Source organism: Schistocerca americana, chromosome 2 (assembly GCF_021461395.2).
Source record: "Schistocerca americana isolate TAMUIC-IGC-003095 chromosome 2, iqSchAmer2.1, whole genome shotgun sequence".
NCBI lineage: Eukaryota > Metazoa > Arthropoda > Insecta > Orthoptera > Acrididae > Schistocerca > Schistocerca americana.
The window spans coordinates 421,425,491-421,452,358 of NC_060120.1; the positions used below are offsets into that span (position 1 = coordinate 421,425,491).

Genomic DNA, 26,868 nt, shown 5'->3' on the forward strand with positions numbered 1-26,868 from the left:
GTTGGTCTTTCATGAGCATGCCATTGTGGTTAATAGTAAAGTCCATACAGGATTTGTCATTGCAGGTTCGAAAACTGTTTATGACTGCCCAGATACCAGCAGCTATGTTGTGTGAGTTTTGAAGCTTTTTTGCAACATAGTTGCTCCTGGTCTGTGTGAGTAAGTCCTTATAGTGTGCTTCATATATTTTGAAGGCTTCCTTTAGCTCAGGAATCTCTCTATTATTCAGCATTGCACTGTGGAGTAGCTTTAATTTTTCCCTAGCTTCAGAGCTTCAGTGACATTACTATTTACCCAAATATTTTTGTTTATATTTTTTGTTTGTTTCATTTTTGTGATTACAACTGGGCATGTGGTATCAAAGCATTAATAGAAGTCAGCAGCAAAGCTATCATTTGAAAAGCTATTATTTTCAAACCATTTTATACGTGCTAGCATGCAGTTTAGTCTATTTATGTTGTCATTATACATCATTCTTTTGGTTACAAACTGTTGCTTTGTGGTGACAGTGGGGGCCTCATGTAGCTCCAATTTAAGCTGTACTGCATGGTGATCTGAGATGGCCAGTTTTAAAACAGATGCACTGTGGGATAGGTGGGTCATGTTCGTTATTATGTTGTCAAGACATGTTTTATTATTGCCAATTTCTCTAGTGGGTTCCTGAATGAGTGGGGTCAGGTTAAATTCATCACACAGGTGATGTAAATTTTTGGTGCTGACATCATTTGTTAATAAATCTATATTTATATCCCCTGTAACTATAATATTTACATGACCATTTGGCCCAGAAAATGTTGTGTCTGTATACACAAGCAAATCAGAAAGATTTACAAAAAAGGTATCTGCATTTACTGCAGGTGGCCTGTAAACACTGATAACTGTTATGTTATCTCTACCCCATTTTAGGTTTATTGCAGCAAATTCTGAGACTCCTTCCAAGTAGAAGGCACTCACATCAATAACATTAAAGTTACTCTAATTTACAGTGAAAATTGCTACACCTCCCCCAGTCTTGTCTTTTCTACTGAAAGCCATGGAGAACTTCATACACAGTGGTTGACTAATGCTAATCAGAGCTCCATTGTACCACTGTTCAGCTACAACTAATATATCGGGTTTGGCAATCTGTGAAATTACATCTAGATCATTATGCTTATGTGTAAGACTACCCAGATTCTGGTGTATGATTTTAAGGCTGAGTTTTACCTGCTGGACCTTAGAGGATAATTTTTGACTAGCAATGAGGCCAGCAGCCTTTACAAGTTTCCCTGGCTTGCCAGCAGTGGCTGATGTTGTGGCAGATTTTGCTGAGGTGGGTTGTCCCATGCCATGGCAGTGTACTTCTGTTCATCGCTTTGTGAACAATGTCACCTGACTTCCTCAATAATTTTGCTACTAACAATCTTTTTGCCTCTTTTGTTCATGTGCAGACCATGAGATGTGTGCAGCTCCCTTTATAGATAGCTGACATTTACTAGAGACACATTCTGAAATTTTCTACATAAAGCTTTAATCCTATCATTTGCCTCTGTGGAATGTTGACAACAATTGTTTTAGTGTCATTTAACTTACCCAGTACCATTTTCATATGTCTAATTGCATCATTTGCTTGATTTCTTGCTACATCATATGAACCTCCCATAATAACGACATAGTCATTAGATGAGACGGAGTCACAATCCTGCATGCACGGCTTCAACACAGCAGAAAGAGGGACTCCAGGCTGGATGTGGTCTACAGCTGCAAAGTTGTCTTTCATATTTGCAACATTTTGCACTGTTTCACATGCATGGCTGTCTCCATATAACAGAACCCAGCCCTCCTTGTGTTTCTGATTGTCATCGTTTCTTCTGTTTTCCTCTAGGGACGATTTCTTGCATGTACTTTTACAGATTCCATTTCCTTGGACGGTTTGTTTATGTTCAGTTTCATGTTTTGCACATGAGTTTGGGACTTGATGTTTTCTGAACTTATCACTGACAGTTTTTTTTGTTGCTTGAAGGATTACTTCTAGTTTGCACAGTCTGAACTTGTTCTTGTTTCACTATTTCATCAAGAATTTGAAACCTGTTTTGAGTAATGATGGCAGGAAAGCTTTCCTTGGTTTTTAGTTTAGGCCTACAGTTGTTCATCAGGCACTGTTGTTCAAATTCACACATCTTCTTACTTAAGAGAGTAACTTCAGCCTTTAGGCTCTGGATTTCACTTACCATATCGCCAACTAGTCCAGATAATTTACACCTACAGTCACAAATTTTTGCTTTATGGTAGTTATCTAAGTTCTTAATGCAGCACTGACTACAGTTCCAGCATGTTATAAAATCATTATTTTCTTTCACAGATGAGTCCACTTTTGTACATCAAAAATGATACAAATTTTTTGAGCATGCAATATTTATCAAGTAATGAAATCATGTGGCAATACATTAATTTTCCTATAATATTCTATATGCTAGAAAGAAAGAAGACTGGTGGATAATTGTTGATGTCTTTTACATCTCCTCTTTTGAACACAGAAAAAACCTCAGCAATTTTCAAAATATCTGGGAAACAGCCTGTCTTTAGGGAACTGTTAATTACAACATAAAGTGGAATTAACAACTTCTAAATAAACAATAAGCAAAGAGGTCATTCATGAATACAATCACATTTATTGGTGTTCTCAGAAAGTGTGATGATTCCATTCTCTTCCACGATGTTGTAGCAACTGGCAAAATTGTCTCTGTTATGGTATGATGCCTAGTTTGAATCTAAAGAGCAAGACCATCTAACTCATCATTCACAGTGGCCAACAAAGACAACTTGAATAGAAAGCTGGAATGATCAAGCAGAAATCCTGGAACTATATATTTTACGAACCACATGATAAAAACTTAAAAATCCCAATCCCACTCTTCTTACTCTCTCAAAATCATGGTCGCCTTTCCTGTAGTGGCTTGTGCTTCTAGGTGATCAAATGAAAGAAATTATATTACATTTATCTGCATGTAACAATGACTGAAACAAGAACATTGGTAACAAGGCTGAAATATAAACAATTTTAAAACTATTGTTAATAGTTTTAAATTTGCAGCTCTCACAATTTTCTGAAGTTCTTTCATTACAATAAACATGTGGAACAGAATAGACACATAATGAGACAATGGAAGAAGGAAAAGATACTGGATCAGAAGACACACAAGACATAAGAAATGATTTGAAAGCCAGTCATTCCATAAAATATTTTCCTTGTACTATTTAGTTTTTAACCAGTTCCTATGTATTGTGTCTCTCTTGATGCAGGGCTTTAAGGAACTTGTCTCTGATAACAATTAAATTATTTCTTACCTCCATATTTATTCACTTGAAACATTTCCTGTTTTTTCCTCATGTACAAGAAAAATCCAGCACCAGAAACAACTATGATTACTAAGGCAGCCACTGTTGGTATTATTATTCCTAAATCATTCAGTAAACTACCTTGCCCATAACCAGAGTGAACAATTAGCTCTGGAGCAACAATAGCTGAAACAAGGAGACAAAATTTAGAAAGATGCTATGTTTACAGGAAACTAAAATAAATTTTGAGCCATTGTTTCAGGATGACTTCTGTAGCTCAACAGCTAGCATCACTGTCTTCAGTGCAGGAGGATTTGGGTTTGATTGCCAGTATCCTCTCAGAGTTTTTCTATGGTAAGGGGTGGGGGGTGGGGGGTCTGTAATGGTTTCACTCAGCCTTTTGAGGCCAAATAAGGAATTGCTTGAATAAAGAAGCAGTGGCACCATCAGGATTTATCTGTTGGCATGTCCCATGATCATAGATTGCTCCTCACATTGCCTTGTGAGCAGCAGCCAGCCAGTCAGAACAGGCCTAGGGCCTAATTCATGGCTGGTGTTTCCATTTACAAGTACAATATTGCTTCTGATTTAAGATATGAGACATCACATAAGAACAAATAAAATAAGTAAAAAAGCTGCAAATTGTATCTACATCTGCATCTATATCTGCAGTCTTCTAATCATTGTGAAGTGTATGGCAGAGGGAACTTCTCATTGTACCACTGATTGGGGCTTCTTCTTGAGTCAGTCATACTTGGAGCATGGGAAGAATGATTGCTTGAATTTCAATGTGCACCCTATAATCTACATTCACAACTATACTCTCCATTCTGTCTTATGGTATGAGGTGAAGGGTGCTTTGCATACCACTATTACTTCTCTCCTTTCATGCTCCAGTCGCAAATGCTCCACGGGAAGAATGATAGTCGTAAGACTCCAAATGAGCTTCATTCTGATGGAGCACTGAGAAACCTAAGTAGAAATAAGACACCTGAACAGACAATTTTCTCTCAGAACTGTTGAGATGCTTTGGAGTACATACCCTGACACAAATACCCTACTTCTTATGGAAGATAAATGAGAGAGGCAAAACAATGTCAAGCCTTAGGAAGAATGTAATAATTATAATTCCAAAGAAGGCAGCTTCTGGCAGTGTGAATTTTTACAAGGTCATCAGTTTAATAAGTGATGGTTGCAAAATACTGACACATATTATTTAAAAATAAAGGAAATAGTTGTAAAAGTGGTTTCAACACTTCTAGAATGGTGATTTTAACATCATAGACTGGCATAGTGGTGGAAGCGAGTATGTTTTCGAAGATGCAGAATTGGAGACATTGCTGAGTGAAGGCTCGAGTCAAACTCAAGAAGAACTGGCATGATTAGTGGGAGTGACACAGCAAGCCATTTTAAAATGTCTCAAGGCTATGGGCATGATTCAGAAAGAATGATCTTGGGTCCCGTGTGAGCTGAAACCAGAGAGGCTGAACAGCATTTGTGTGTTTGTGAACAGTTGCTTCAGAGGCGAAAATGGAAGAGATTTCTGCATCACATTGTGACTGGGGATGAAACATGGGTTCAATATGATAACACTAAATGCAAAAAATCATGGGGATATCCTTGCCATGCTTCCACATCGATGGCCAAAACGTGTATTCACCGCTCCAAGATCATGCTCTGCATTTGGTGGGACCAGCTTGGCGTTGTGTACTATGAGTTGTTAAAACCAAGTGAAACAATCACAGGTGCTCATAATCGAACACAATTGAAGTGTCTGAGCAGAGCATTAAGAGACAAGTGGCAGCAATACAGCAAGAGGCATGATAAAGTGATTTTGCAGTATGACAACGCTCGACCCCACATTGCAAAAAAGGTCAATACGTACCTGGAAATGTTGAAATGGGAAGTCCTACCCCACCTGCCATATTCTCCAGACATTGCTCCCTCTGACTATCACCTGTTTAGATCAATGGCACCTGGCTGACCAACACTTCCAATCTCATGAAGAAGTCACAAATTGGATCGATTCATGGATCGCTTCAAAAGATGAACAATTTTTTCAACTCAGGATTCATACACTGCCCAAAAGATGGGAGGAAGTAAGTGGCCAGCAATGGAAAATACTTTGAATGATACATGTGTAACCAATTTGTTTCATTGAAGTCTCAAATGTTGGGGAAAAAACAGTGGAAGCAAAGTTGCACACCTTGTATTAGATTTAAGAATTTTGGATACATTAACTACATGTATTTTGTGTAACTGTTGGGTGATATATTATGAACCATGGATGACAGAGAGAGACAAGTTGTTTGAAAGGCTGCACAAATTACCTTTTTCAAATTACTGGCTGGGCTGTACATACCATGCACGAAAACATTAATTTTTACATAAATAATGAATGAATCACTAAACATAGCAGCATCATTATGAGGCAGACACAGTTATGAAAGTACAAAGTTTGTAATTTTGTTTATTTGTTAGTAACATTACAACTTGAAGTAGTGTTTACATGCTAAAATCATTATTTGTGAACAAACTAATTAAGTTAGAGAAAAACTAAGAACAACAATAGGAAGGTGAGGAAATTTACATGTAATCTGGTGTATGATACATGTATATAACATTAAGTTTATAGTTTTTAAGTATGTTGCAGAAGTCTGAAGTATGTGCATTTGACACACATAAGCCAAAGGCTTAAATAGGGGCAGCCATCTCACATGAGGGAGTTTTGGAAATGTTGCGTGTACACCCAGATCAGGGGAGGCTTACCAGATAGGATGGCAAGGAAAGACTAATCGTTGGGGACTGTACTGGATGAGATTTGAAAATATGAGAGATTAAAGATGTAGGATAGTGTAATAAGCAAGACAGATTACAGATCAAACATCATGCAAGACTTAATAAAAGTGGAGAGCTATGTGTATTCATGATAGATTGATGGGGAAGGGGGGAGGGAAGAGACATGTCTTTTCTGATCTGTCTACTCCTACCTCCCCCTTTCTAACACATATAATGTCCTTAGCTTTTTGCTCTTGTTGACTCCTGCATGAAGACTGTTCAGTAATCTCTATCTTGCTTATTACACTATCTTCCACATTTACGCTCTTTGGTTGTCAAATCTCATCCAATGCAGTCCTTTCTCATCCCATCCGTAAGTCTCTTCTGATCCAGGGCTCTGGATGAGTTTTCTGTGATTGTCCCCATTTAATGTACTTTGCTAGTGCTTTTACTTCATCCCTGTTCCTTTCCCTTCAACCCTTCTGCCAGAAGGAAGCTTCTGGCTCCAAAAGCTTACACATTTGCATAACTTTTTACATGTGTTTTCTCCTGCCACCACTTGGTGAGTAGATTTTTTTGTCTATCCAATAACAAAATCTCAGACTCAGCATGAATACTCAGAGGGACAGAGAAATAGAGATTCTCATTTCAAGAACTAACTTCGAGTTTGTATGGAATATCCTTTTGTTTCCTGTTTGCTAAAGATGACATATACACTGCAGGAATTTCAAGAGGATCTGTATGCCTCCACTGCTTGACGTGTATTTACATCAGAGCACAGTGCCACTCACCAATTCTGACAGCCAACTTTGATCACAGCCGCACTGTAGATTCGAGCAAAGAGCCAGTGTCATTAATCAGAATAGTGTACCAAAGTCCGGAAAGAAATGTAAAGTGATATTTGATTGTCATATTAGGCTGAACACATTTATGGATAGAAGTATCATTCAGTATAAGAACTAAAATAGTTGCAACACTCTAAAATTATTATTCAGTTTAAAGATAATTAGCATTGTGTTTTAGGATTGTGTAATAAAAGTCATCTCTCATATTGACATGAATATCTTCCAAAGTTAAATACCTATTATTGAAGTGTATTACTGAAACTGATATAATGTTAACTGTATGTTGTAGCAGCTACTTGATCTCCTCCAGAAGTTAAAATCTTAGAACTGTTGTCCAGGCTTGCTATGACATATAAATGGCGATGAGTAATTTTTAAATAGAACTCCACCTTCACCTGCCTGTGTGGATGTGCTTGGTGTACATCCAGTCATGGTGGCAATTATTTTTCTGTGTCATTGTATCTAGTCTGAAGTGTTTAACCAAGTGTGAGCCCCCAAATGAACTATCATTAAATGAACTTGTTCAATTTCAGGCACAGCAGATTGAATGACTGCTGGTCAGTGTTTAACAGATGACAATCTCTCTGTCACAACAAGAAGCACCACAGCCATTTGTTGCACCCAGATTTCACCAATTTAACTGCAAGGAAGAGGATTGGTCAGAATATTGCTCACAACTGGTTGCACATTTCTCAGCCTACAGAATTAGAGGTACAGAGTACATTGCATTCTTTTTGTCCTATAGGTGCCAGTGTCTATAGTCTGTGTCTCAAATTGTTTTCCACCTTTTGTCCACAAGATTTTGATTATGAAGGATGCATTAGAAAACTTGATGAGCATTAAGAGTTGAGATTTATATTTTTTGTCTTAACAAGCCGTCTGAACAGTCATTAAAACAGTGGACTGGTGAATTTAAATGGCTAACAAGGCAGTGCAGGTTCAAGAGTTCTTGTGGACAAAATTATAGTGATGTCATACTATATGATGCAAATGTGCAAAACATGCCAAATCCAGATTTAAAAACAGTTTTACCAACTGTAGTATCTCAAACTTTTGTGAACATAACTGAAGTTGGTTTTTAGGATCTGTCTATTTCTCTTGTATGTAGTGCACAAGGTGCTCCATCCTCAGTTAATGTTACAGTGAATAAAAACAGGGCTCAGAGTGTAGGTAAAGGCAAAGATAAAGGTAAAACATTTCAGTCATGTTGTACATGACGTGTGTTTCAGAATAAGTTGTGGCAGTTTTGTCCATAGAGATTTTCTACTCATGGTGGGAAAGCATGTCCTTCTCTTGAAGCAAAGTGTTTCACATGTGGTAAGCAAAGTAATAACCAGACCATCCGTTTAAAGCACCACCAGCTCAAGTATCTGTCTACTGCACAGCCATCATCTGGCTATCAGCAGGTTAATGCCATCATGACTGAGCCACTACAGCAGGTACAAATGAAGTCTCATTTTTCTGCTTCACAAAAATCTTCTCTTGTAGTCCACAGACAATGGAACAAACTTTTTGCCAACTAAGAGTGGCTAGCAGTTTAGTTTCAATTAGACACAGATGCATCTGTTTTCCTAATCAATAAAGACACCTAGCGTATGATCACAAAAGCTACTTCTAATTTGTCTGCTTATAATGGAGATGAAATACCAATGTAGGTGTGTGCAGTTTGCCAGCAATTTTTGTGACTTACAAAGTATGATTCATTCCATATACTTTTTTCTAGAAACAGTGGCTTGGACTTGTTTCGTTTGTTCAGCCTGTGCATACAAGATTACATGTTACAAATCAGTGTTTCAGTGCCTCATATCCGTGTTTCTGACTTTTACAATAAGTATAGTGAACTTTTTGAAGCAGGATTAGGAAGGGCTAAGGAATTCAAGGTGCACATTACTGTTAAAGATAATGCACAACCCAAATTTTATTGTGCTAGGCCTGTCCCCCATGCTCTGTGTCAGCAGGCTGCAAAGGAACTACAGAGATGGGTTGATATAATCTGTTTCTGTAATCTAGTTGGTGCCCCCTGGTAATTATTAAAAAGCAATAAGGGGGAAAAAAATGAAATGATTGTGTGGCATTGTTGACTGGAGGCCCCATCTAGGGAAGTTCAGCTGCCGAGTGCATGTCTTATTTCAGTCAACATTACATTGGGTGACTTGCATGTCAGTGATGAGGATGAAATTATGATGAAGACAACACAACACCTAGTCGACGAGTGGAGAAAATCTCCAACCCGGGTGGGAATCAAACCCAGCTCCCCTGCATGGGAGGCAAGCATGTTACCACTCAGTTAAGCAGGTGGACAGCAAACAGGAGGTTTACATCTTTGCATTGCTTTCAAAGAAACAGTAAACCCAGAAACTATCATGGGTTCTTTTCTTCTCCTGCAACTGGAGGAGCCGGCTGTGGTGGCCGAGCAGTTCTAGGCACGTCAGTCCGGAAGCGCGTGATTGCTACGGTTGCAGGTTCGAATCCTGCCTCGGGCATGGATGTGTGTGATGTCCTTAGGTTAGTTAGGTTTAAATAGTTCTAGGGGACTGATGACCTCAGATGTTAAGTCCCATAGTGCTCAGAGCCATTTTGCAACTGGAGGAACTAATGGACAGAGTGGGTCAGGGCAGATTACTTTCAAAGACTGATTTATACACGACATATTTACAGTTACCAATGGAAAGCAGTCCAGGTAATATTTTGTGATCAGTGCTCATATGGGATTGTTTCAGTTTCAAAGACTACTTCTCACAAGTGGTTCTTCTTACTATTCTTCAACATTTCCTGGAACAATTAACAGCTAAAGTTCCTTCATGTATGAACTATCTGGGTGATATTGTTACAGGTCACAAGCCTGCTGAACGTTTGGCAAATGTAGAGTGTTCATTTCGAGTTCTTGCCAAGGCTAGCTTGAAGTGTAACAAGGAAAAGTGCTCCTTCTTCCACGAAGGACTTGAATATTTAGAATATATCATAAATACAAAGGGTATTTGTCCTGCTCATCCACACTTGGCTGTGATTAAAGATTTGCTGGTGCCCCGTAATGTCAAGGAGCTAGAAGCTCTTTTGGGGAAATTAGTTCATTACATTAAGTTTATTGCTCACACTGCACATATTGCTGTTCTGCTGAATCAGTTGTGCCAGAAAGTTGTTCCCTTTATGTGATCCTCAGAATGTCAGTATACATTTCATCAGCTAAAGGACACTTTGTTATGTCATTGTTGTCTCAATCATTTTCATCCAGCTAGGCCTGCTGTGTTAGCTGTGAATGCATCTTCTTATGGGATTGGAACAGTGCTTTCCCATAGAACTAGTATGTCTGATAGGCCCACTGCTTTTGCCTTGAAAGCTCTGAACAGTATTCAGTGCAATTATAGTCAACTTGGAAAAGAGGTGGTCGTGATTGTTTATGATGTTAACGAGTTCCACCAATATTTGTATGGTCAAAAGTTCTATTTGATTACCGATCATTGTCCTTTAGTGGCTTTGTTAAATCCTTCCAAGCTTGCCCCATAAACAGCACAGAAATTGCAATGCTGGCTCTGTTACTGTCTAATTTTCAAATTAGTTGTTGTACAGGCTCACTGACTTGTTGTTTTAGTTACTAATCAATACCAACACAATGTATGATTCATCTGAGGAATCATTTTATCAGATTCACACTCAAGATTTAGATATTCTTTAAAGATTTTCTCTTGACTTTCAGCATATTGCTGGAGCACCAGCTTAGGACTCAGCTCCTTGTGTAGTTTTGCAATAAGTGTGCCATGGATGGTCATGTAGTTTGAAAGAAATTCTCCACCCAATGGCACATCGCTACTTTTTCCATTGCAATGCATGATCCGCATGGTCAGGTGTTCTGATGCTACATACAGGGAATAATGATGCACAGGTTGTGATTCCTCACTCTTTATAGCAGGAAATTTTGTCTTCATTGCAAGAAGGTCACTGGGTATAATGCACATGAAGCAACTCACTGGCACCACTGTACTTGCTATTTCCAATTACTGTATCAATGTCAACATCATTTACCAGTCATGGCTGGACAGACTGCATCACATCTTAGCAATCAAATATTAAAACAGCTAAGATAACAGACAAGAAGCACAGCACAACACTGATGTTATAAACAGTGGTTATAAACAACACTTTAAGCTCTTAAATGTTTCCAGTTTGTGGCCTCATGTGTGATCATACCTTATTGATCAGTCTACATTCCTATTTGTAGAGAAAAATTCAAAATTCATTTACAGAATATAGAGGCTGTTGATTGAGCACACGTATCAGTCTAGCTCTAAACATCCTCTGTGGTGATGTTTAGACTTCCATTGGAACGTGGTTGAACATCTTCAGGGCTGCTGTGGGAAAACTTTCCAGTGTCTGACTTAGGCAATAACTTGGAATATCAGTGTCACCCTTATTTCATGTGTTGTAGTTATGAATCTTTTGTCTCTTGCAGAAGGATCCTTGACTTTCTTTTATACAGACAAGAGAGTTGAAAACATACTGGATGAATATTGTCACTTAACCAACTGCTTGAAAGTGGATCTTCTGTGGTTGTATTTCTTACTGGAAGATATTATTCTTACAACCTTCCACTGTAGGAGCAATACATTTTTGCTTCCAGTAAAGTGTCCCCACAGCAGAAATCCATGCATGATATGGCTGTGGAACAGTGCATATTATATTGTGATTAAGTGCTGATCTGTTTGCAGACATTTGAGCTTCCTGAGGAGATAATTTACACTTGAGAGCTTAGAACACACATGTGCAGTGTATTCAGTCCTTGTCAACTTACTGTCAGTTGTAATTCCCAGGAGTTTGACACAGTTAACATTTTATATGGGCCCACAGTCACCAAAGCTGCATAATATATTCTGGAATTTCATTTTTTTTCTATGAACCAGTTTTTAGCTACTCCAAACAAAATTTCAGCATCCTTTAGTACCTCAGCTGAATTTATACCCTTAATCATTAACTCTGTATCATCTACAAAAAGCAGAGTATGACCATCACAACCTAAGTTATTGACTAATATTCAGAATAGCAGAGGGTCAAGTACGGAGCCCTGCAGTACACCTTGTTCAAGTGCCATTTCACGAGACATCACTCCCTGGACACAAACACTCTGCTGCCAGTTTCTAAGGTAAGATGACTGAATCTCAAAAATGACACCTTTCATAAAATAACATTTTAATTTCTCCAGCAATATCTTACGAGAGATGCAATCAAATGCCTTGCTTAGATCACCTAGGATTAACGCCATGCAGTTGCTTTTCTTCAAACAATTCCATTATTTCTGTTAATACATCAAGCTTTGCAGTAAATGTAGATTTCTCTTTTCTAAATTCGTTCACTGTTGTCTTTGAAAACACGTAAGAGTTGGTTCTTCATTACAGTTTCAATTGCTTTTGCTAGTATAGTTGTTACACAAATTCTTCTAAAGCTGGATGGACTGTTAGAATCACCTTTTTTATTCGCTGGTACTGTCTTTGCCAGTTTTAAGAAGTCTGGGAAAGTACCAACCTCAAGGTATAGCAGGACATGGATGTCCAAATTCAGCAAATGACTTCTTGTTACACAGCTTGTGCAGAGCATCAGTCTGTGCTGCCACAACAGTTTTTCCAGTGGCCACGTCTGTACAGACTGCTGCAATGCTTGCACATTGATTCTGCAGATCCATTCTGGAACACACAAGTGTTGTTGGTGGTAGACACAAACAGTAAATTTCCATCTGTCATCTCTGTAACATCCACCACTACTGCTGCTACTGTATCTGCCCAATTTCCAACAGTGCTGAGTCATAGCATGCATCATGTAACTACTGCTCTTTTTAACCCTCAGTCAAACAGTAAAGCCGAATTGCTTCATTTGAATGTACATGAGTCATATGGAGAAACTCCACTCCTCCCACACATGAGAGCAAGCCTTAAAGATTTTTCTTTCCTCCTACCACTCTTTGCTAGATTGTGGGAAATTTACAGCAGAAGTATTACACAGCCATTGTCACTGTACCCTGTTACACCCTATGTGGCCACTGTAGAAACAGTTCACTCTGCCAGACAAGCTGCAGGACAAAGTCGTCTTGAAAGGTTTTGACAAGAAACAGCACTGAGAGCATGGTTTCATCATACAAGTATGGGGTCATTTGTCTTACATCGTTCTAGGTTCCTCTGGCTGCATTGGCATAATCAGGATAATGTGCAGCACTCTTGTATCAATGATTCTGCTGCAGAATGCTTCCCCACAGAACAGAATGCATTGGGGACTACAACAGTCACCATCTCCAACTCTCTGGCTGTTGCAGTCAGCACCACACAGAATGGTGCAGAAGGAGATTGATATCGCACTGCCATTAATGGTCCTGCAACCAGACTTGACGTACCTTCAGGTGCCACCTCCAGACAACCACCATGACACCCCTGGAGTTCTGCATTCTGTCCTTTTGACCACAGCACCTGTGTTCCTCATCTATATCCACATTCAGGCTGCCCCTCCCCATCCCCCACCATCATCAAGCAATTCAGCGCTGCATGATGATGGTGCGGAGATTTGTAGGGGAGGAACATAGTGTCATCCAAAGAGAGAGGTCTTATGGCAAAGTTAGTACCTCACAACAGAACTACAAGCTAAAGACAGTCACTGCCAGACACAGCCACAAATGAGAGATATTGACGAAGACATGCCCTCAAGAGCTTCCACATGCTGCTGTTGCTGGAAGTCTACTTAAGTTGGAGCACAGCACTGCTTGCCAATTCTGATAGCTGACTCTGATATCAGCCTCATTGTATTTCAGATCCCAGCAGCAAATTAATGTCATTAGCCATTGTGTTCTGAGAGTGCACCATCCCTAATATGGACACAGATGTTTTCCAAAGTTAAGTATCTGTTATTAAAGTGTTTTACTGAAATTGACCTTATGTTAATTACATGTTGTAGAAGCTACTCTTCCCCTCCAGAGGTTAAAAACTAGAACTGTCATCTAGGCTTGCTGCAAAAAAAAAAAAAAAAAAAAAAAAAAAAAAAACATCATCTGATAAAGTGATAAACAGTGACCCCCACCCCCAGAACTGAACAATGGATTTGTAGTGTCGGCAAACTTGCCAACACTACGCACACTAATTGAAAGAGGCGGCCAAGATGCACGCACTAACTCACGCAGGCGGGCGTTAGGTCTGAAACAGGATACGTAATGAATGCTATAAAGAAAAGTACGTGGCTGCTGGAATACTTAACTTTAATCCATCCTTGTTGTACATCGCTCTTGACGATACAAGTGAGACTCTGTAGATACATGCAATGTAATGCTAATGGCGCCTTGCTAGGTCGTAGCCATTGACTTAGCTGAAGGCTATTCTATCTGCTCTGCAAATGAGCGAGGCTTCGTCAGCGTGCATCGCTAGCTAAGTCATCGGTACAACTGGGGCGAGTGCTAGCCTGTCTCTCGAGACCTGCCGTGTGGTGGTGCTCGGTCTGCGATCACTGACAGTGGTGACACGCGGGTCCGACATGTACTAATGGACCGCGGCCGATTTAAAGCTACCACCTAGCAAGTGTGGTGGCTGGCGGTGACACCACAGGATTTGTGCCTGAAACTACCCCAGACTTCATGAAGGTTTTAGCTACAAACAGCTGAAATAAATTCACTGAACTGAAAGGTTTCCAAGGATAAGAGTACACAATTACTGCTGATGGGGATTCTGAATGTCCTGAAGAATGTACATCACAAGATCCAGAGTTTCTTCGAAATACATCATCAACTGATGATGCACAAAAATTGTTTCAAGTGATCTCATTAGAGATCTGGAGCTCTCTAAAGCTAAGGCTGAGATTTTAGCATCAAGATTGCAGCAGTGCAATTTTCTGGAAAGCAATGTAAATGGTTCATTCTGCCACAGAAGAGAGCAACCATTCACTCCTTTTTTTTTAACATGCAAGATAGTCTTGTGCCATGTGTAGACATAAATGGTCTAATGATGGCTCTCAGAATTAATTACAACCCTAATGAATGGAGACTCTTTATTGATTCGTCAAAGGTGAGCTTAAAAGCAGTGCTTTTATATATTGGTAATGAGCTTCCTTCCATTCCAGTTGGGCATAGTGTGCATATGAAAGAGTCATACCAAAACATGAAAATTTTACTAGAAACCATCAATTATAATGCCTCTCAGTGGCAGATTTGTGGCGACTTGAAAGTGGTTGCACTGCTATTAGGTATGTAGTTAGGGTATACTAAATATTTCTGCTTTCTCCACGAATAGAATAGCAGAGCTCTTGCATATCATTACAGTAAACATGAATGGTCCACCAGAAAATCTCTTCAACCAGGTATAAAGAACATTAAGAGTGAACCTCTAGTAGACCCTAAAAAGATTCTGCTCCCACCCTTGCACATCAAGTTGGGTCTCATGAAAGACTTTGTTAAGGGAATGAACAAAGATGGTGATGCATTTAAGTACTTAAGGCAAAAATTTCCTCACTTAAGTGATGCCAAAGTAAAGGAGGGCACCTTTGTAGGCCCACACATTTGAGAGCTTTTTGGAGACCATACTTTTGATGGAATCATACAAGGTGTTGAGAAGCATGCATGGGAATGTTTTAAGACAGTTTGTTTACAGTTCATAGGGAACAAACAAGCAATAAATTACAAGGAGATTGTAGATAAAATGTTGTCATCTTATGAAAAACTTGATTCAGCATGTCACTGAAAATGCATTTCTTACATAGTCATCTTTACTTCTTCCTCAAAGATTGTGGTGCAGTAAGTGATGGACATGGGAGCAATTTCATCAAGATATTGACACATTTGAGAAGAGATGTGCTGGAAAGTGGAGCCCTACTCTTTTAGCAGATTACTGCTATACTCTCGTAAGGGCTGTTCCCGAGTATGTGTATAAGCGTCAAGCAAAGCGAAAATGATCATCTTCTGAATTTATCTCTGAACAAAATATGAAATTGTATATACTGTTCATAAGGACATTTAACATTTGTAATCCTTTATATTCATTTGTGACCAGTTAATTATATGTCTTATTTTGTGCTTTACATAGTTCTAGTACAAAGTAGACTTACAAAATATTTTCATTCATGTAGTATTATCTTCATTTTTTCTTAATATTTTACTTTTGTACTCCCAGAATGGCACTGAAATTTATCAGTGCATAACACATAACATAATTCAAGTAACTATTCACTTAAAATTTGTTATGCTGAATCTTGGAATATGAATGCCTATTTAGTTAGTGTTAAAAAACAAAGATGAGGTGACTTACCGAACAAAAGCGCTGGCAGGTCGATAGACACACAAACAAACACAAACATACACACAAAATTCAAGCTTTCGCAACAAACTGTTGCCTCATCAGGAAAGAGGGAAGGAGAGGGGAAGACGAAAGGAAGTGGGTTTTAAGGGAGAGGGTAAGGAGTCATTCCAATCCCGGGAGCGGAAAGACTTACCTTAGGGGGAAAAAAGGACAGGTATACACTCGCACACACGCACATATCCATCGGTGGATGGATATGTGTGTGTGTGCGAGTGTATACCTGTCCTTTTTTCCCCCTAAGGTAAGTCTTTCCGCTCCCGGGATTGGAATGACTCCTTACCCTCTCCCTTAAAACCCACTTCCTTTCGTCTTCCCCTCTCCTTCCCTCTTTCCTGATGAGGCAACAGTTTGTTGCGAAAGCTTGAATTTTGTGTGTATGTTTGTGTTTGTTTGTGTGTCTATCGACCTGCCAGCGCTTTTGTTCGGTAAGTCACCTCATCTTTGTTTTTTATATATAATTTTTCCCACGTGGAATGTTTCCTTCCATTATATTGATATCATTAATTTGAATCCAACAATCACGTTTGTTATTGTCACTGTTGCATTTCGAAATCTTTTCTGTCGTCTTATTTTCCTCTTTCTGTTTTTGCCAGTAGTTTCACTTTGTATTCACCTTCTCCTTTTTACCGTAATCTGCTATACTATTTTATCCCGCCTATATATATACTCAATAATACGTAACCCACTTCCAAACCATAACCAAAAAAAATTTTTTGCCGCTTTCAGCACTACCGCCGCTATAACATCCACCGTTTCTAGTTCACAATCAGCTCCTTTCACCTTTTAAACAAAGCTGGATGGATATGTGCGTGTGTGCGAGTGTATACCTGTCCTTTTTTCCCCCTAAGGTAAGTCTTTCCGCTCCCGGGATTGGAATGACTCCTTACCCTCTCCCTTAAAACCCACTTCCTTTCGTCTCCCCCTCTCCTTCCCTCTTTCCTGATGAGGCAACAGTTTGTTGCGAAAGCTTGAATTTTGTGTGTATGTTTGTGTTTGTTTGTGTGTCTATCGACCTGCCAGCGCTTTTGTTCGGTAAGTCACCTCATCTTTGTTTTTTATATATAATTTTTCCCACGTGGAATGTTTCCTTCCATTATATTTAGTTAGTGAGTTATTTATACAAAAGTGTAGATTACTTAAAAAAAAAAAAAAAAAAAAAAAAAAAAAAAACTATAGCTAAATACTTACGAAGAGATGACTTTGTATCATTTTATACTGAAATGAACATAAATAACTCAGAATCATGCAATTTACACACTTTCACATCAGATTTGTTGTTCCGTGATTATTTAACTTTTACACAATATTTAGCCAAAATATTTCCTTATATTGACCTTCATTATAATGGTGTCAGCAATAACACAGAGCTATAAAAACAGCTTTGCTTACCTCCTGAATGAGTAAGAGTTACAAAATCATATTTGTAGATAGTTGATCCAGCACTATTATGTGCAGTCATTCGAAGTGTATACCATGTCTCTGGATTCAAGTCAAGCACCAAAAATTCTGTTTGGTCAAACTTGACATTATTTGACACCAATGTCCAGTCCACTCCATGTTTCAATTTATACTCCACTACAAATGATGTAATGGGGCAGCCACCATCACCCCATGACGAAACATTTAGAGAAATTGAGGTTGAATTGACATGTATGAGGTCAAAAATGTTAGGTGCTACTGGAGCTGTAAAGGAAATATAACACTTACATGACTTTTATAGTGAAACTTCATTGTATTTTTTCTAAATTATTTTTCACCTCAACACAACATACAATGTCTGTTAAAATAGTTTTAGCTTAATATAATTAACATCCATAATTATCTACTCTATTGACTATAAATATGCTGTGATCTTCTAAACCTCTTCAGCTATGATTTAAGTTTCAATGGTCTGGGCCCAAAATGAAAACATGAGTGCCTGATATTCAAGCCATTCCATGGTTTAGTAAATCAGTCCACCATTGTACCAATTGCGCATGACTTATGATATGTAAGTACATGAATAAGATCCAGTGGGTTTAATTTGGTGAAATATTTGATGAGGAATTATAAGCTCATGTATTAATTATTTTAGAAATACCACAAAAGATGTATTATCAATCAATGCAATATAATATAAACTAATAGCATTTGTCTCCAGTTTCTGCATTCACTCACAATAAACATAATTGGCACTCTTACGGAAAGCAACACAAATCAGTAATGTTGAAGGGTGTGATATTGTTTGAAACATATGGGTATGTGTAATGGAACTTTGCATCTCTTGCAGTCCTGTGTCATTTCACAACTTTTTTTTTTTTATTTTTCATGCAAATTTTACCCAACTGATGTACCATAGGCCTGGCCCATGCAGTTCACATTTTGCCCAGCTGATGTATGTGTGTCAGGCACATGAAATTTACATTTCACTCAACTGATGTACCATGGGCCAGGCTTGTGATAGTCACATTTGGCCTGAATACCTTATGACAAGTCTCATATGTAGTTGTATGTTAAGAGGTTAAACATCTAAGTTCTGCAACTTTTGTGTTAAAGATAATATCAGATTTTGGAGATGAAAATGTCAAAAGATTGACATACTTTTCCTGTTTTTATTCATAAAGCCTTACAGTATCATATTCTGAGTTAATTTTTCACTGTGGAAAAAAGTATTTGCAGCAGAGAAATCTGGGGAAAAGGAGGGGAAGACATCTCAAGAAATAATGTAAATGTTAGAACATTGCTATACCTCAGGAGGTCACAGTTATGGTGCATGGAACATAAAAATAACAGTCATTCTATCTTAGTTCAACTCCATGCTCAATGAGATTAGGGTCATTGTCACTACCGAATGTAGCAGCTCCCATTGATACATTTTACACCATTTACCCCCTCAAACTACCTAAAAAGTTAATATATGGGTGATTCAGAAAGAATACCACAACTTTAAAAATGTGTATTTAATGAAAGAAACATAATATAACCTTCTGTTATACATCATTACGAAGAGTATTTAAAAAGGTTTTTTTTTCACTCAAAAACAAGTTCAGAGATGTTCAATATGGCCCCCTCCAGACACTCGAGCAATATCAACCCGATACTCCAACTCGTTCCACACTCTCTGGAGATGTTAGAGAATTGGCTGTTCCCTCAGCTCGAACAAGAAGCACAACAATTCATATTTCAGCAGGATGGAGCGCCACCAAATTGGCACTTATCTGTCCATAACTACCTGAATGTCAACTACCCGAGGCGATGGATCGGCCGCCAGGCAGCCCGTGACAGAGCACTTCATCACTGGCCTCCAAGAAGCCCTGATCTTACCCCCTGCGATTTTTTCTTATGGGGGTATGTTAAGGATATGGTGTTTTGGCCACCAATCCCAGCCACCATTGATGATTTGAAACGAGAAATAACAGCAGCTATCCAAACTGTTACGCCTGATATGCTACAGAGAGTGTGGAACGAGTTGGAGTATCGGGTTGATATTGCTTGAGTGTCTGGAGGGGGCCATATTGAACATCTCTGAACTTGTTTTTGAGTGAAAAAAAACCTTTTTAAATACTCTTTGTAATGATGTATAACAGAAGGTTATATTATGTTTCTTTCATTAAATACACATTTTTAAAGTTGTGGTATTCTTTTTGAATCACCCTGTATATTCTTCATAGTGCATCAAACCAGTCTCAGGACTGAAGACCACAACAACAAAACAGTGCATATGTGCAATAAGTAAAATCTTGTTATTTGGTATTTTATGAGTGTTGCAATTTTAATCTCCAACACTGTACAATCAGAGGCCACAGAGAAGATATTGTAGAAGGAGGGGTAACAGTTGCTAATATTTTACATAATGATATGCTTGCACCAGTTTATCAGATTTTTTGCAACAGTTATGAAGCTGAGGCCATGAATCTTTTGGAAGGAACCATATTGAACACAATCAACCACATTACACCCCAAATCACAGCAAATAAATTTTGGAAAGTAATTAGAGTAAAAAAAAAAAAAAAAATATTTTCCAGAGATCTGCACACTGCTGTAAAATTTATAAGTTATACACATAGTTACATATGTAATTTATCACTGATTCAAGACGCTATCTGACTCAAATACATAACTTCTAAGCCTCAAGATTACAAGACAGAGGCCTTCAATTATAGTGAATGCAAATTGCCGTGACCTTCAGATACGCTGTCGGCTGGATGAGCATGGGGAGAGCAGCGGTGGTGGGGAGTCACTTACAGCACTGTAGGGAAAATGATGAGTGCTGGGGGGGGGGGGGGGGGGGAAGTGCAATTCTAAACTGAAGCCTACACTCATATTTTTGGTAAATATTAAGCAGGGCTCCTCCATGCCCACACTTGCATGGTGACCACTCAAAAAGATCTGGCATCTCTTCTTTGGTTAGTACCTGAAAGGAATCCCACTGAAAATGGAGTGATTTGTTTTTACCTGGTTTGTTAACCAATTTTAACTTTCAGAGAAGAGTCACAAGTGGGGAATTTTGAATAAAACCTACACATTTCTCTTGTTGCCACATTAAAATTTGCTTATTTTGCCAAAACTCAGTGGAGTTTACACAGTCTCACCTCACTAACATCTTGTGCAGACGTAATTGTAAGAGAATTCTAAAACAGTGGTTTATTAGGTTTATAAAGTGAGGAACTGAGGAAAAGAAAGGTCAGCATCTTATTTAAAGCACATCCTTGGTACAAAATAAATATGTAATGACTTCACTCATGTTGTTCCAAAACGCATAGCATTTCTTGTTTCACCAGCTATCGAAGACCCTTAAAAATTACATTTATTCATCGGAAAAGTCTGTGGTAGTGGAATAACAAGGTATATAGTCAAGTTTTGCATAACAAGCATACAGCAAAATACTCTCCCCTTTGCGTGCTATCTTTTGCCAAAATCTCATTTCAATATCTCAAACTGTTTATGAAATATGAGGAATGTTGTGGATATTTCACTCTGGCTTTATTGCTGGTGTGGTGCAATTGCAAATGAGTGCATTATGCCAGATTAATTTTCTTAAGATTGGTGACAGAAACCTCTGGCCAAGTCTAAAGAAAAATTCATATGCAGTGACATGTTATTTAATATCCACCATACACACAATCATAGCAACCCCTGTTTTTCATTGCAAACTTTTTTTAAATTTCATGCAGTGTCTTAATTCCACATAAATATCCAATAACTATGACCATTAATGAAATGATAGGCATATCGTAATGAACCTGACATATAAAGCTACAAGTACAGCAAAAATGAAACTTTTTTAACTTGTAGTTTCTGTAAAATCATTTGGGAAAGATTGCAGAGCATGCACGTCAATTCTGTAACCGTCGACTGGCCAAAAAGCGTCAAATACTTCTTGGCCTCCTCTTTTGAATAAATGAATGAATCACCCAGCTCTTTGAATGAAAACCAGCCACTCCACATTGGTCACCATATCCTGTGTGGCCTATACCATCTAGTTTCACTAGTGACAAATCTTTCAAGACTACTTGACAAGCTCATGGTGACTTGAAGAACATCTTAAATACCACAATATTCTCAACAAAAGTCAATTTTGATTCTGAAGAAGCATTGCAAATGAACAGTCTGTATTACCATTTGCAGATCAAGTGTTACAGTTGATTAGCAATCAAGTGTATGCAGTGAAAATGTTCTCTGGCCTCTGTAAAGCATTTGACTGTGTGAACAACAAAACACTGCACAAGGAAGTAGAGCATTGTTGCTTTAGAGGAAAAAAAGCAGAGATTTGGTTCAACTTGTATTAAAAAAATCAATCTAAATACTGAAGGAAGAAAACCAACCTCTTCTGACTGGGGTATCAGGTGCAGGGATGCAGGTTGGATCCCCTGCTTTTAATTATTTTTGTAAATGATCTTTCAGTATTTTCGGTTTGTTAAAATTGCAAGACCATTTACAAAAATAATTAAAAGCAGGGGACCCAACATGCATCCCTGGGCCTGGTGCCTCAGTCAGAGGAGACTGTTTTAAGAGTTCAGTTGCATGAATGTGGCCTATGTGTTTGTGTTATCTATTTCAGATGAAGGCTTTTTGGCTGAAAGCTTGCTTCTTTAGCAGTCCTTTTGTTCATACCTTTCTGCAACTCAACATTTGTGCTATGTGGTGAGTAGCAGTCTATCCTTTTCATAATACTGTCAGGTTTTTGTCAGAGCTAGTCAAGCTATTGGGAGTTCAGTACACTGATACAAATAAACAAAATCACAGGCTCAAGGGTAGCACCACATCATCTTATGATGTCACCAATAGATTATGGTATTTCCATTTTATTTCTTTTTGATAGTCTCAATTTATTAATCAGCCTACATATCTCTGAGTGTGGTCTTCCACCCTTAACACCAGTAGCAACTAAGCTGTGGACTTACACTCATCATGAAATTGTGATACTAGGTCAGGTAGTTCAGCAATTAATGTATAAGAAAGGTGTGTGTTCTTTCTTTCTTATTTTGCAGTTGCAGAACCTTCAGTGGAAAATATTTTTGACCTGTATGCACATACAGCCTTTGTGTTTTTCATCCAACACTTGGTCCAGGCAATTAAGAACAGCCAACACCATTCCACATGTAGAAGCCAATTCTTTGTGTCTTCAATGTGCTCCTTTGTATCTTCAGTCCTGGTAATGGCTTCTAATTTTTATGCCCACATCACTTTAAAAAAAGTCAATAGTCCAAATTTTTCAGAGCCTAATACTAATAGCCTTGTGGAATGAGGTTAAAGAACAAATGAATTGTGTAGAGAAGTTAAAAGTGCTGTATCTGTTTGCTTAAAGCAGAAGCGCTTTACCTTAGTCAGCATTTGCAAAGCAGGTGGGGTATTACACCTTTGTGGGGATTACAGAAATACAGTAAATTCCAATCAACTGTAAACTCGTACCCCTGCTGTGTCCTGATGAGTTACTTTCAAAATTCACAGATGCTCAGTATTTCTCTAACAACAATATTTTGGATGCCTATTTTCAGTTTACTTTGGAGGAGGCTTCTAAAGTCATTCTGATATTAAATACTCCTCTTTGCCTCCAGCATTATAACAGATTACCTTTTGAAGCTGTTGTGTCCTGATGAGTTACTTTCAAAATTCATAAGTGATAGTATTTCTCTAACAACGGTCTTTTGGAAGTATATTTTCAACTCCTTTGGAAGAGGATTCCAAAGCCATTCTGATATTAAATACTCATTTTGCTGCTTTTGATGTAACAAGTTACCTCTTGCATTGCTAGTGCACCAGCAAACTTTTATAATTTTTAGCAAGTTATTTCCAATGTTCCATAATTTATCAATTTACTATATGATATACTGATCACTGGATGGACTCAAGAGGAGCACATGTCAAATCTCTGAGGAGTATTTTCCATACTTTTGCAAGTTGCATTAAAGTGTTATTTGTCAGTGCACTCCTTATTTTGGTCTTCCACTAAATATGTAGGATGTATTCTTAACGGGGATAGCCTTAAACTAATGGCAGAGAATGTAATAACCATTTCCCATATTCCTACACCAAAAGTACATAAAGGACCTACAGGTTTTTATTGGAAAGATTACATATTGTACAATATTTGTTCCATAAATTGTGATGATAGCCCATCTGTTTAATCTATTGTGGAGAAAAAGGATCACTTTTAATTGGTGCGTGGAATGCCACCAAGCATTTCTACAGTGGAAACAATGTTTCCAAATTACTCCTTGCCTGCCCTTTTATCATCCTCATTTATCTCTCATGTTTTTGTGTCACCATACACACTGTTGGGGCCATTCTGTTGCATAAGCACCCAAACTGTTCAGAACAGCCTATCACATATGCTTTTAAGATCATCACCGTAACACTTGAAAAGTATTCCCAGATAGAAAAGGAGGCACTGGCAAATAATCTTTGATATCCAAAAGTTCTGCAATTTTCTGCATGGCAATGTCATCTAGTCACAGGTCATATGCCATTGTCATCAATATTTGACCCTCAGTCAAAGTTGTCTGAACAGACATCTTAGAGTTTTCAGTGCTGAGTTCTTTCCTTATTAAATCAACACTGTTCCATTCATTATAATGTGTTGGCACAGCATGTGAACACACATGCATTATTCAGGTTCTCTATGGATCCTAGTGAAAAATTTGGTCAATGAGAGACTGCATGTTTTCAGATTGAGTCACAATTGGTACAGTTGCTGGTAGAGTTTCCCATCACTTTTAGAGATATCACAGCAGACAGACATAAGGACTTGCTCTGGAAACAGTTCACCAGTTTGCACAAATTGGCTGGCCTTTCCTTCGGCATCCTCTATGCAACTTCATTGTTTCTTTTCATGAAGTCATGCCCTTCATCTTTTCTAAGGTGTGCTATTAATGAATCAACATAATTGTCAGTGCCAAGTGATGATTTTGGAGGTTCTGCACTCCCATATATTGCTACTTGTGCATTAGTTCCACTGGGGAACTTCCAGAATGAAGAATCTGGCCATCAACATGTGTATTGGCTATGACTTGATGAGCACATTGCACCTGTGTATCGTCACTGTGAAGCTTGCCAGCTGCAGCAACCAGCACTGCCCTAAGTCTACCAACTGTGGCCCACATATACTAATCCATGAGACTGGGTGCATGTGGGTTTCGTGGGTCCTTTCCAAGGGACCATTTGGTTGATTTTGATAGATGCATATTCTCACTGCCCATACATCATCAAAATGCGATAGACCACAATGCAAACACTACTATGGCCCTGGCTACAATTTTATAGTGAAGGAGCTCCATGATTTCTCATCAGCGATAATGAACCTCACTTTTCACCTGCTGGTTTTCAATTGTTTTGCACCTGGAATTGAATCACGCTTGTTACCACACCTCTCTTTCAACCTGTCTCTAATGTCATGGCCAAGAATTTAGTATGAACATTTAAAATGCAAATCAAGAACTATTAACATCCGTGCCTATTAATTCTACACCTCTTCCTTTTTATCCTTTTATTGGGTGATACTGATCAATGATTGAAGCCCAAGGGAACTCTTGCATGGATGTCTGCTTAGTTCCCTGTTAGATCTGTTGCAGCCTTTATCAGTAGAAGAATGTTGTCATTCCCATCTGTGTGTACGCATTTGGATACATGCCTGGCTGGATGTGATGCCTCATCACTGACCAGCAAGTCCACCAGATGGTCTTGGAGGCAAACTCTGCTGTCTGATCTGCCACAATGGTGGGAGCACCTGGCTGCAAGGATCAACAGTAGATGTGGGGTTCACTTCCAGGATGACATTCCAAGTTGTGGGTGCCTGGCATTCTTGGTCCTCCGGCCATCATCCATCACCCCTTTGGATAGGGACATATGGACCTAGATGATATGTTGGCAACTGCCCCCCCCCCTGCCACCCCCCCCCCCCCAAAAAAAATCTGTGCTAGGTCAGATACCTTTTCCAGAATCAGCAGCAAGCTGTGAGTCTGAACCATCATCACTTCCTGCCTCTCTGATGCTGGACTTTGAAGCAGCTCCCCCATCAGCAGTAGCATCCAAAGCCACACCCCAGCCTTTGCAGCAAGCTGCTCACAGATTTCCTCCTCTACACAGGCCATTGGGATCTGGGCCCTATGGGCCAATTCAGTCCTGGTGGCTGTATCAATCGAGCAATTGATATTAGTATGAATATTTTCAGCGAGTTCACTACATGTGTTGTGATGCAGAAGGATACATGTGCAGGCACCAGGTCATGTGGCAAAACAGCCCTGGCAGATTTAAGGGATGCAATGGAATCATCACAACCAGCTGATGTTTTCAGCCAGTTCTCTGGTGTACCTATTGATAATGATCCTGCACTGTCTGGTTTTTTCCTGGACTGTGAGTTGGACTTTCTGTTGCCTGCTGTTGACATTTCAGTCACAGATGGAGCTTGCTTATCTGTCTAATGTGGCACTGTCTTCATTCACCATTCCAGCAACAGTTGTGCTTTCAGTGAGCAAACTAGCAGCATATGGGTGTAGTGAGAGTGTGGTTTGTATTAGAGTGCTTCCCATTCGAAACTACAATCAGCATTCACCTTCACTAAAGTGTGAGTTACTGAAAAGATCTGGAGTACTGTATTGGCCAAGAGGCATCTGCCTCCGGAAGCTTTTTGGTTTGTGTATTTCCAGAAGAGTCAGGTATAATTACTTACTGTGATTTATTTATAAATGATATGAACTTAATAAAATTTGTGTTGATGAAGAAGCAGAGTACAACAGCACAAATACCAATCTATTTTCTATGGCATTCACTGGTAATCTCTTGGAAGGAACATTGTCAGTGTGTCAGAGTATAAGCCCAGATTTCTCTGATTTTACTGTCATCATCATTACACAAGTTGTATGTTGGATGAAGTAATATTCCTAACATCTTACTTTGCAAGTGCATTCCTTGAATTTTAAGAACAAGTTTTTTTGTAATGTCCTCAAAAATGAATCATTGCTATCCTTTCAAGTAACCCAACTTTGTAGGTTTCCTTAAGGGAGGAGGAATAAGACTGGATATGGGTTTTGTGTAGGAGCTGCCTTGAAGTGAATTACATCCTTAATGTTTCTTGCATTAAATCTCAATCTGCTGCCTTCCTTTCCATCAGCTAGATGATCATATAAATTAATTTCCTG

General features: G+C 38.8%; 1 protein-coding gene across 1 annotated transcript in view; it reads right to left on the reverse strand.

Moving 5' to 3' along the window:
- LOC124594064 (Down syndrome cell adhesion molecule-like protein 1 homolog) overlaps window positions 1-26,868 on the reverse strand; it is a 137,643-nt gene that overhangs the window by 30,326 nt on the left and 80,449 nt on the right. Inside the window, exons 13-14 of the mRNA XM_047132414.1 lie at window positions 17,642-17,935; window positions 3,328-3,504 (exon numbers count right to left, since the gene is read on the reverse strand). Of these exons, the coding sequence (XP_046988370.1) occupies window positions 3,328-3,504; window positions 17,642-17,935 (471 nt within the window). The remainder of the gene's footprint in view (window positions 1-3,327; window positions 3,505-17,641; window positions 17,936-26,868) is intronic.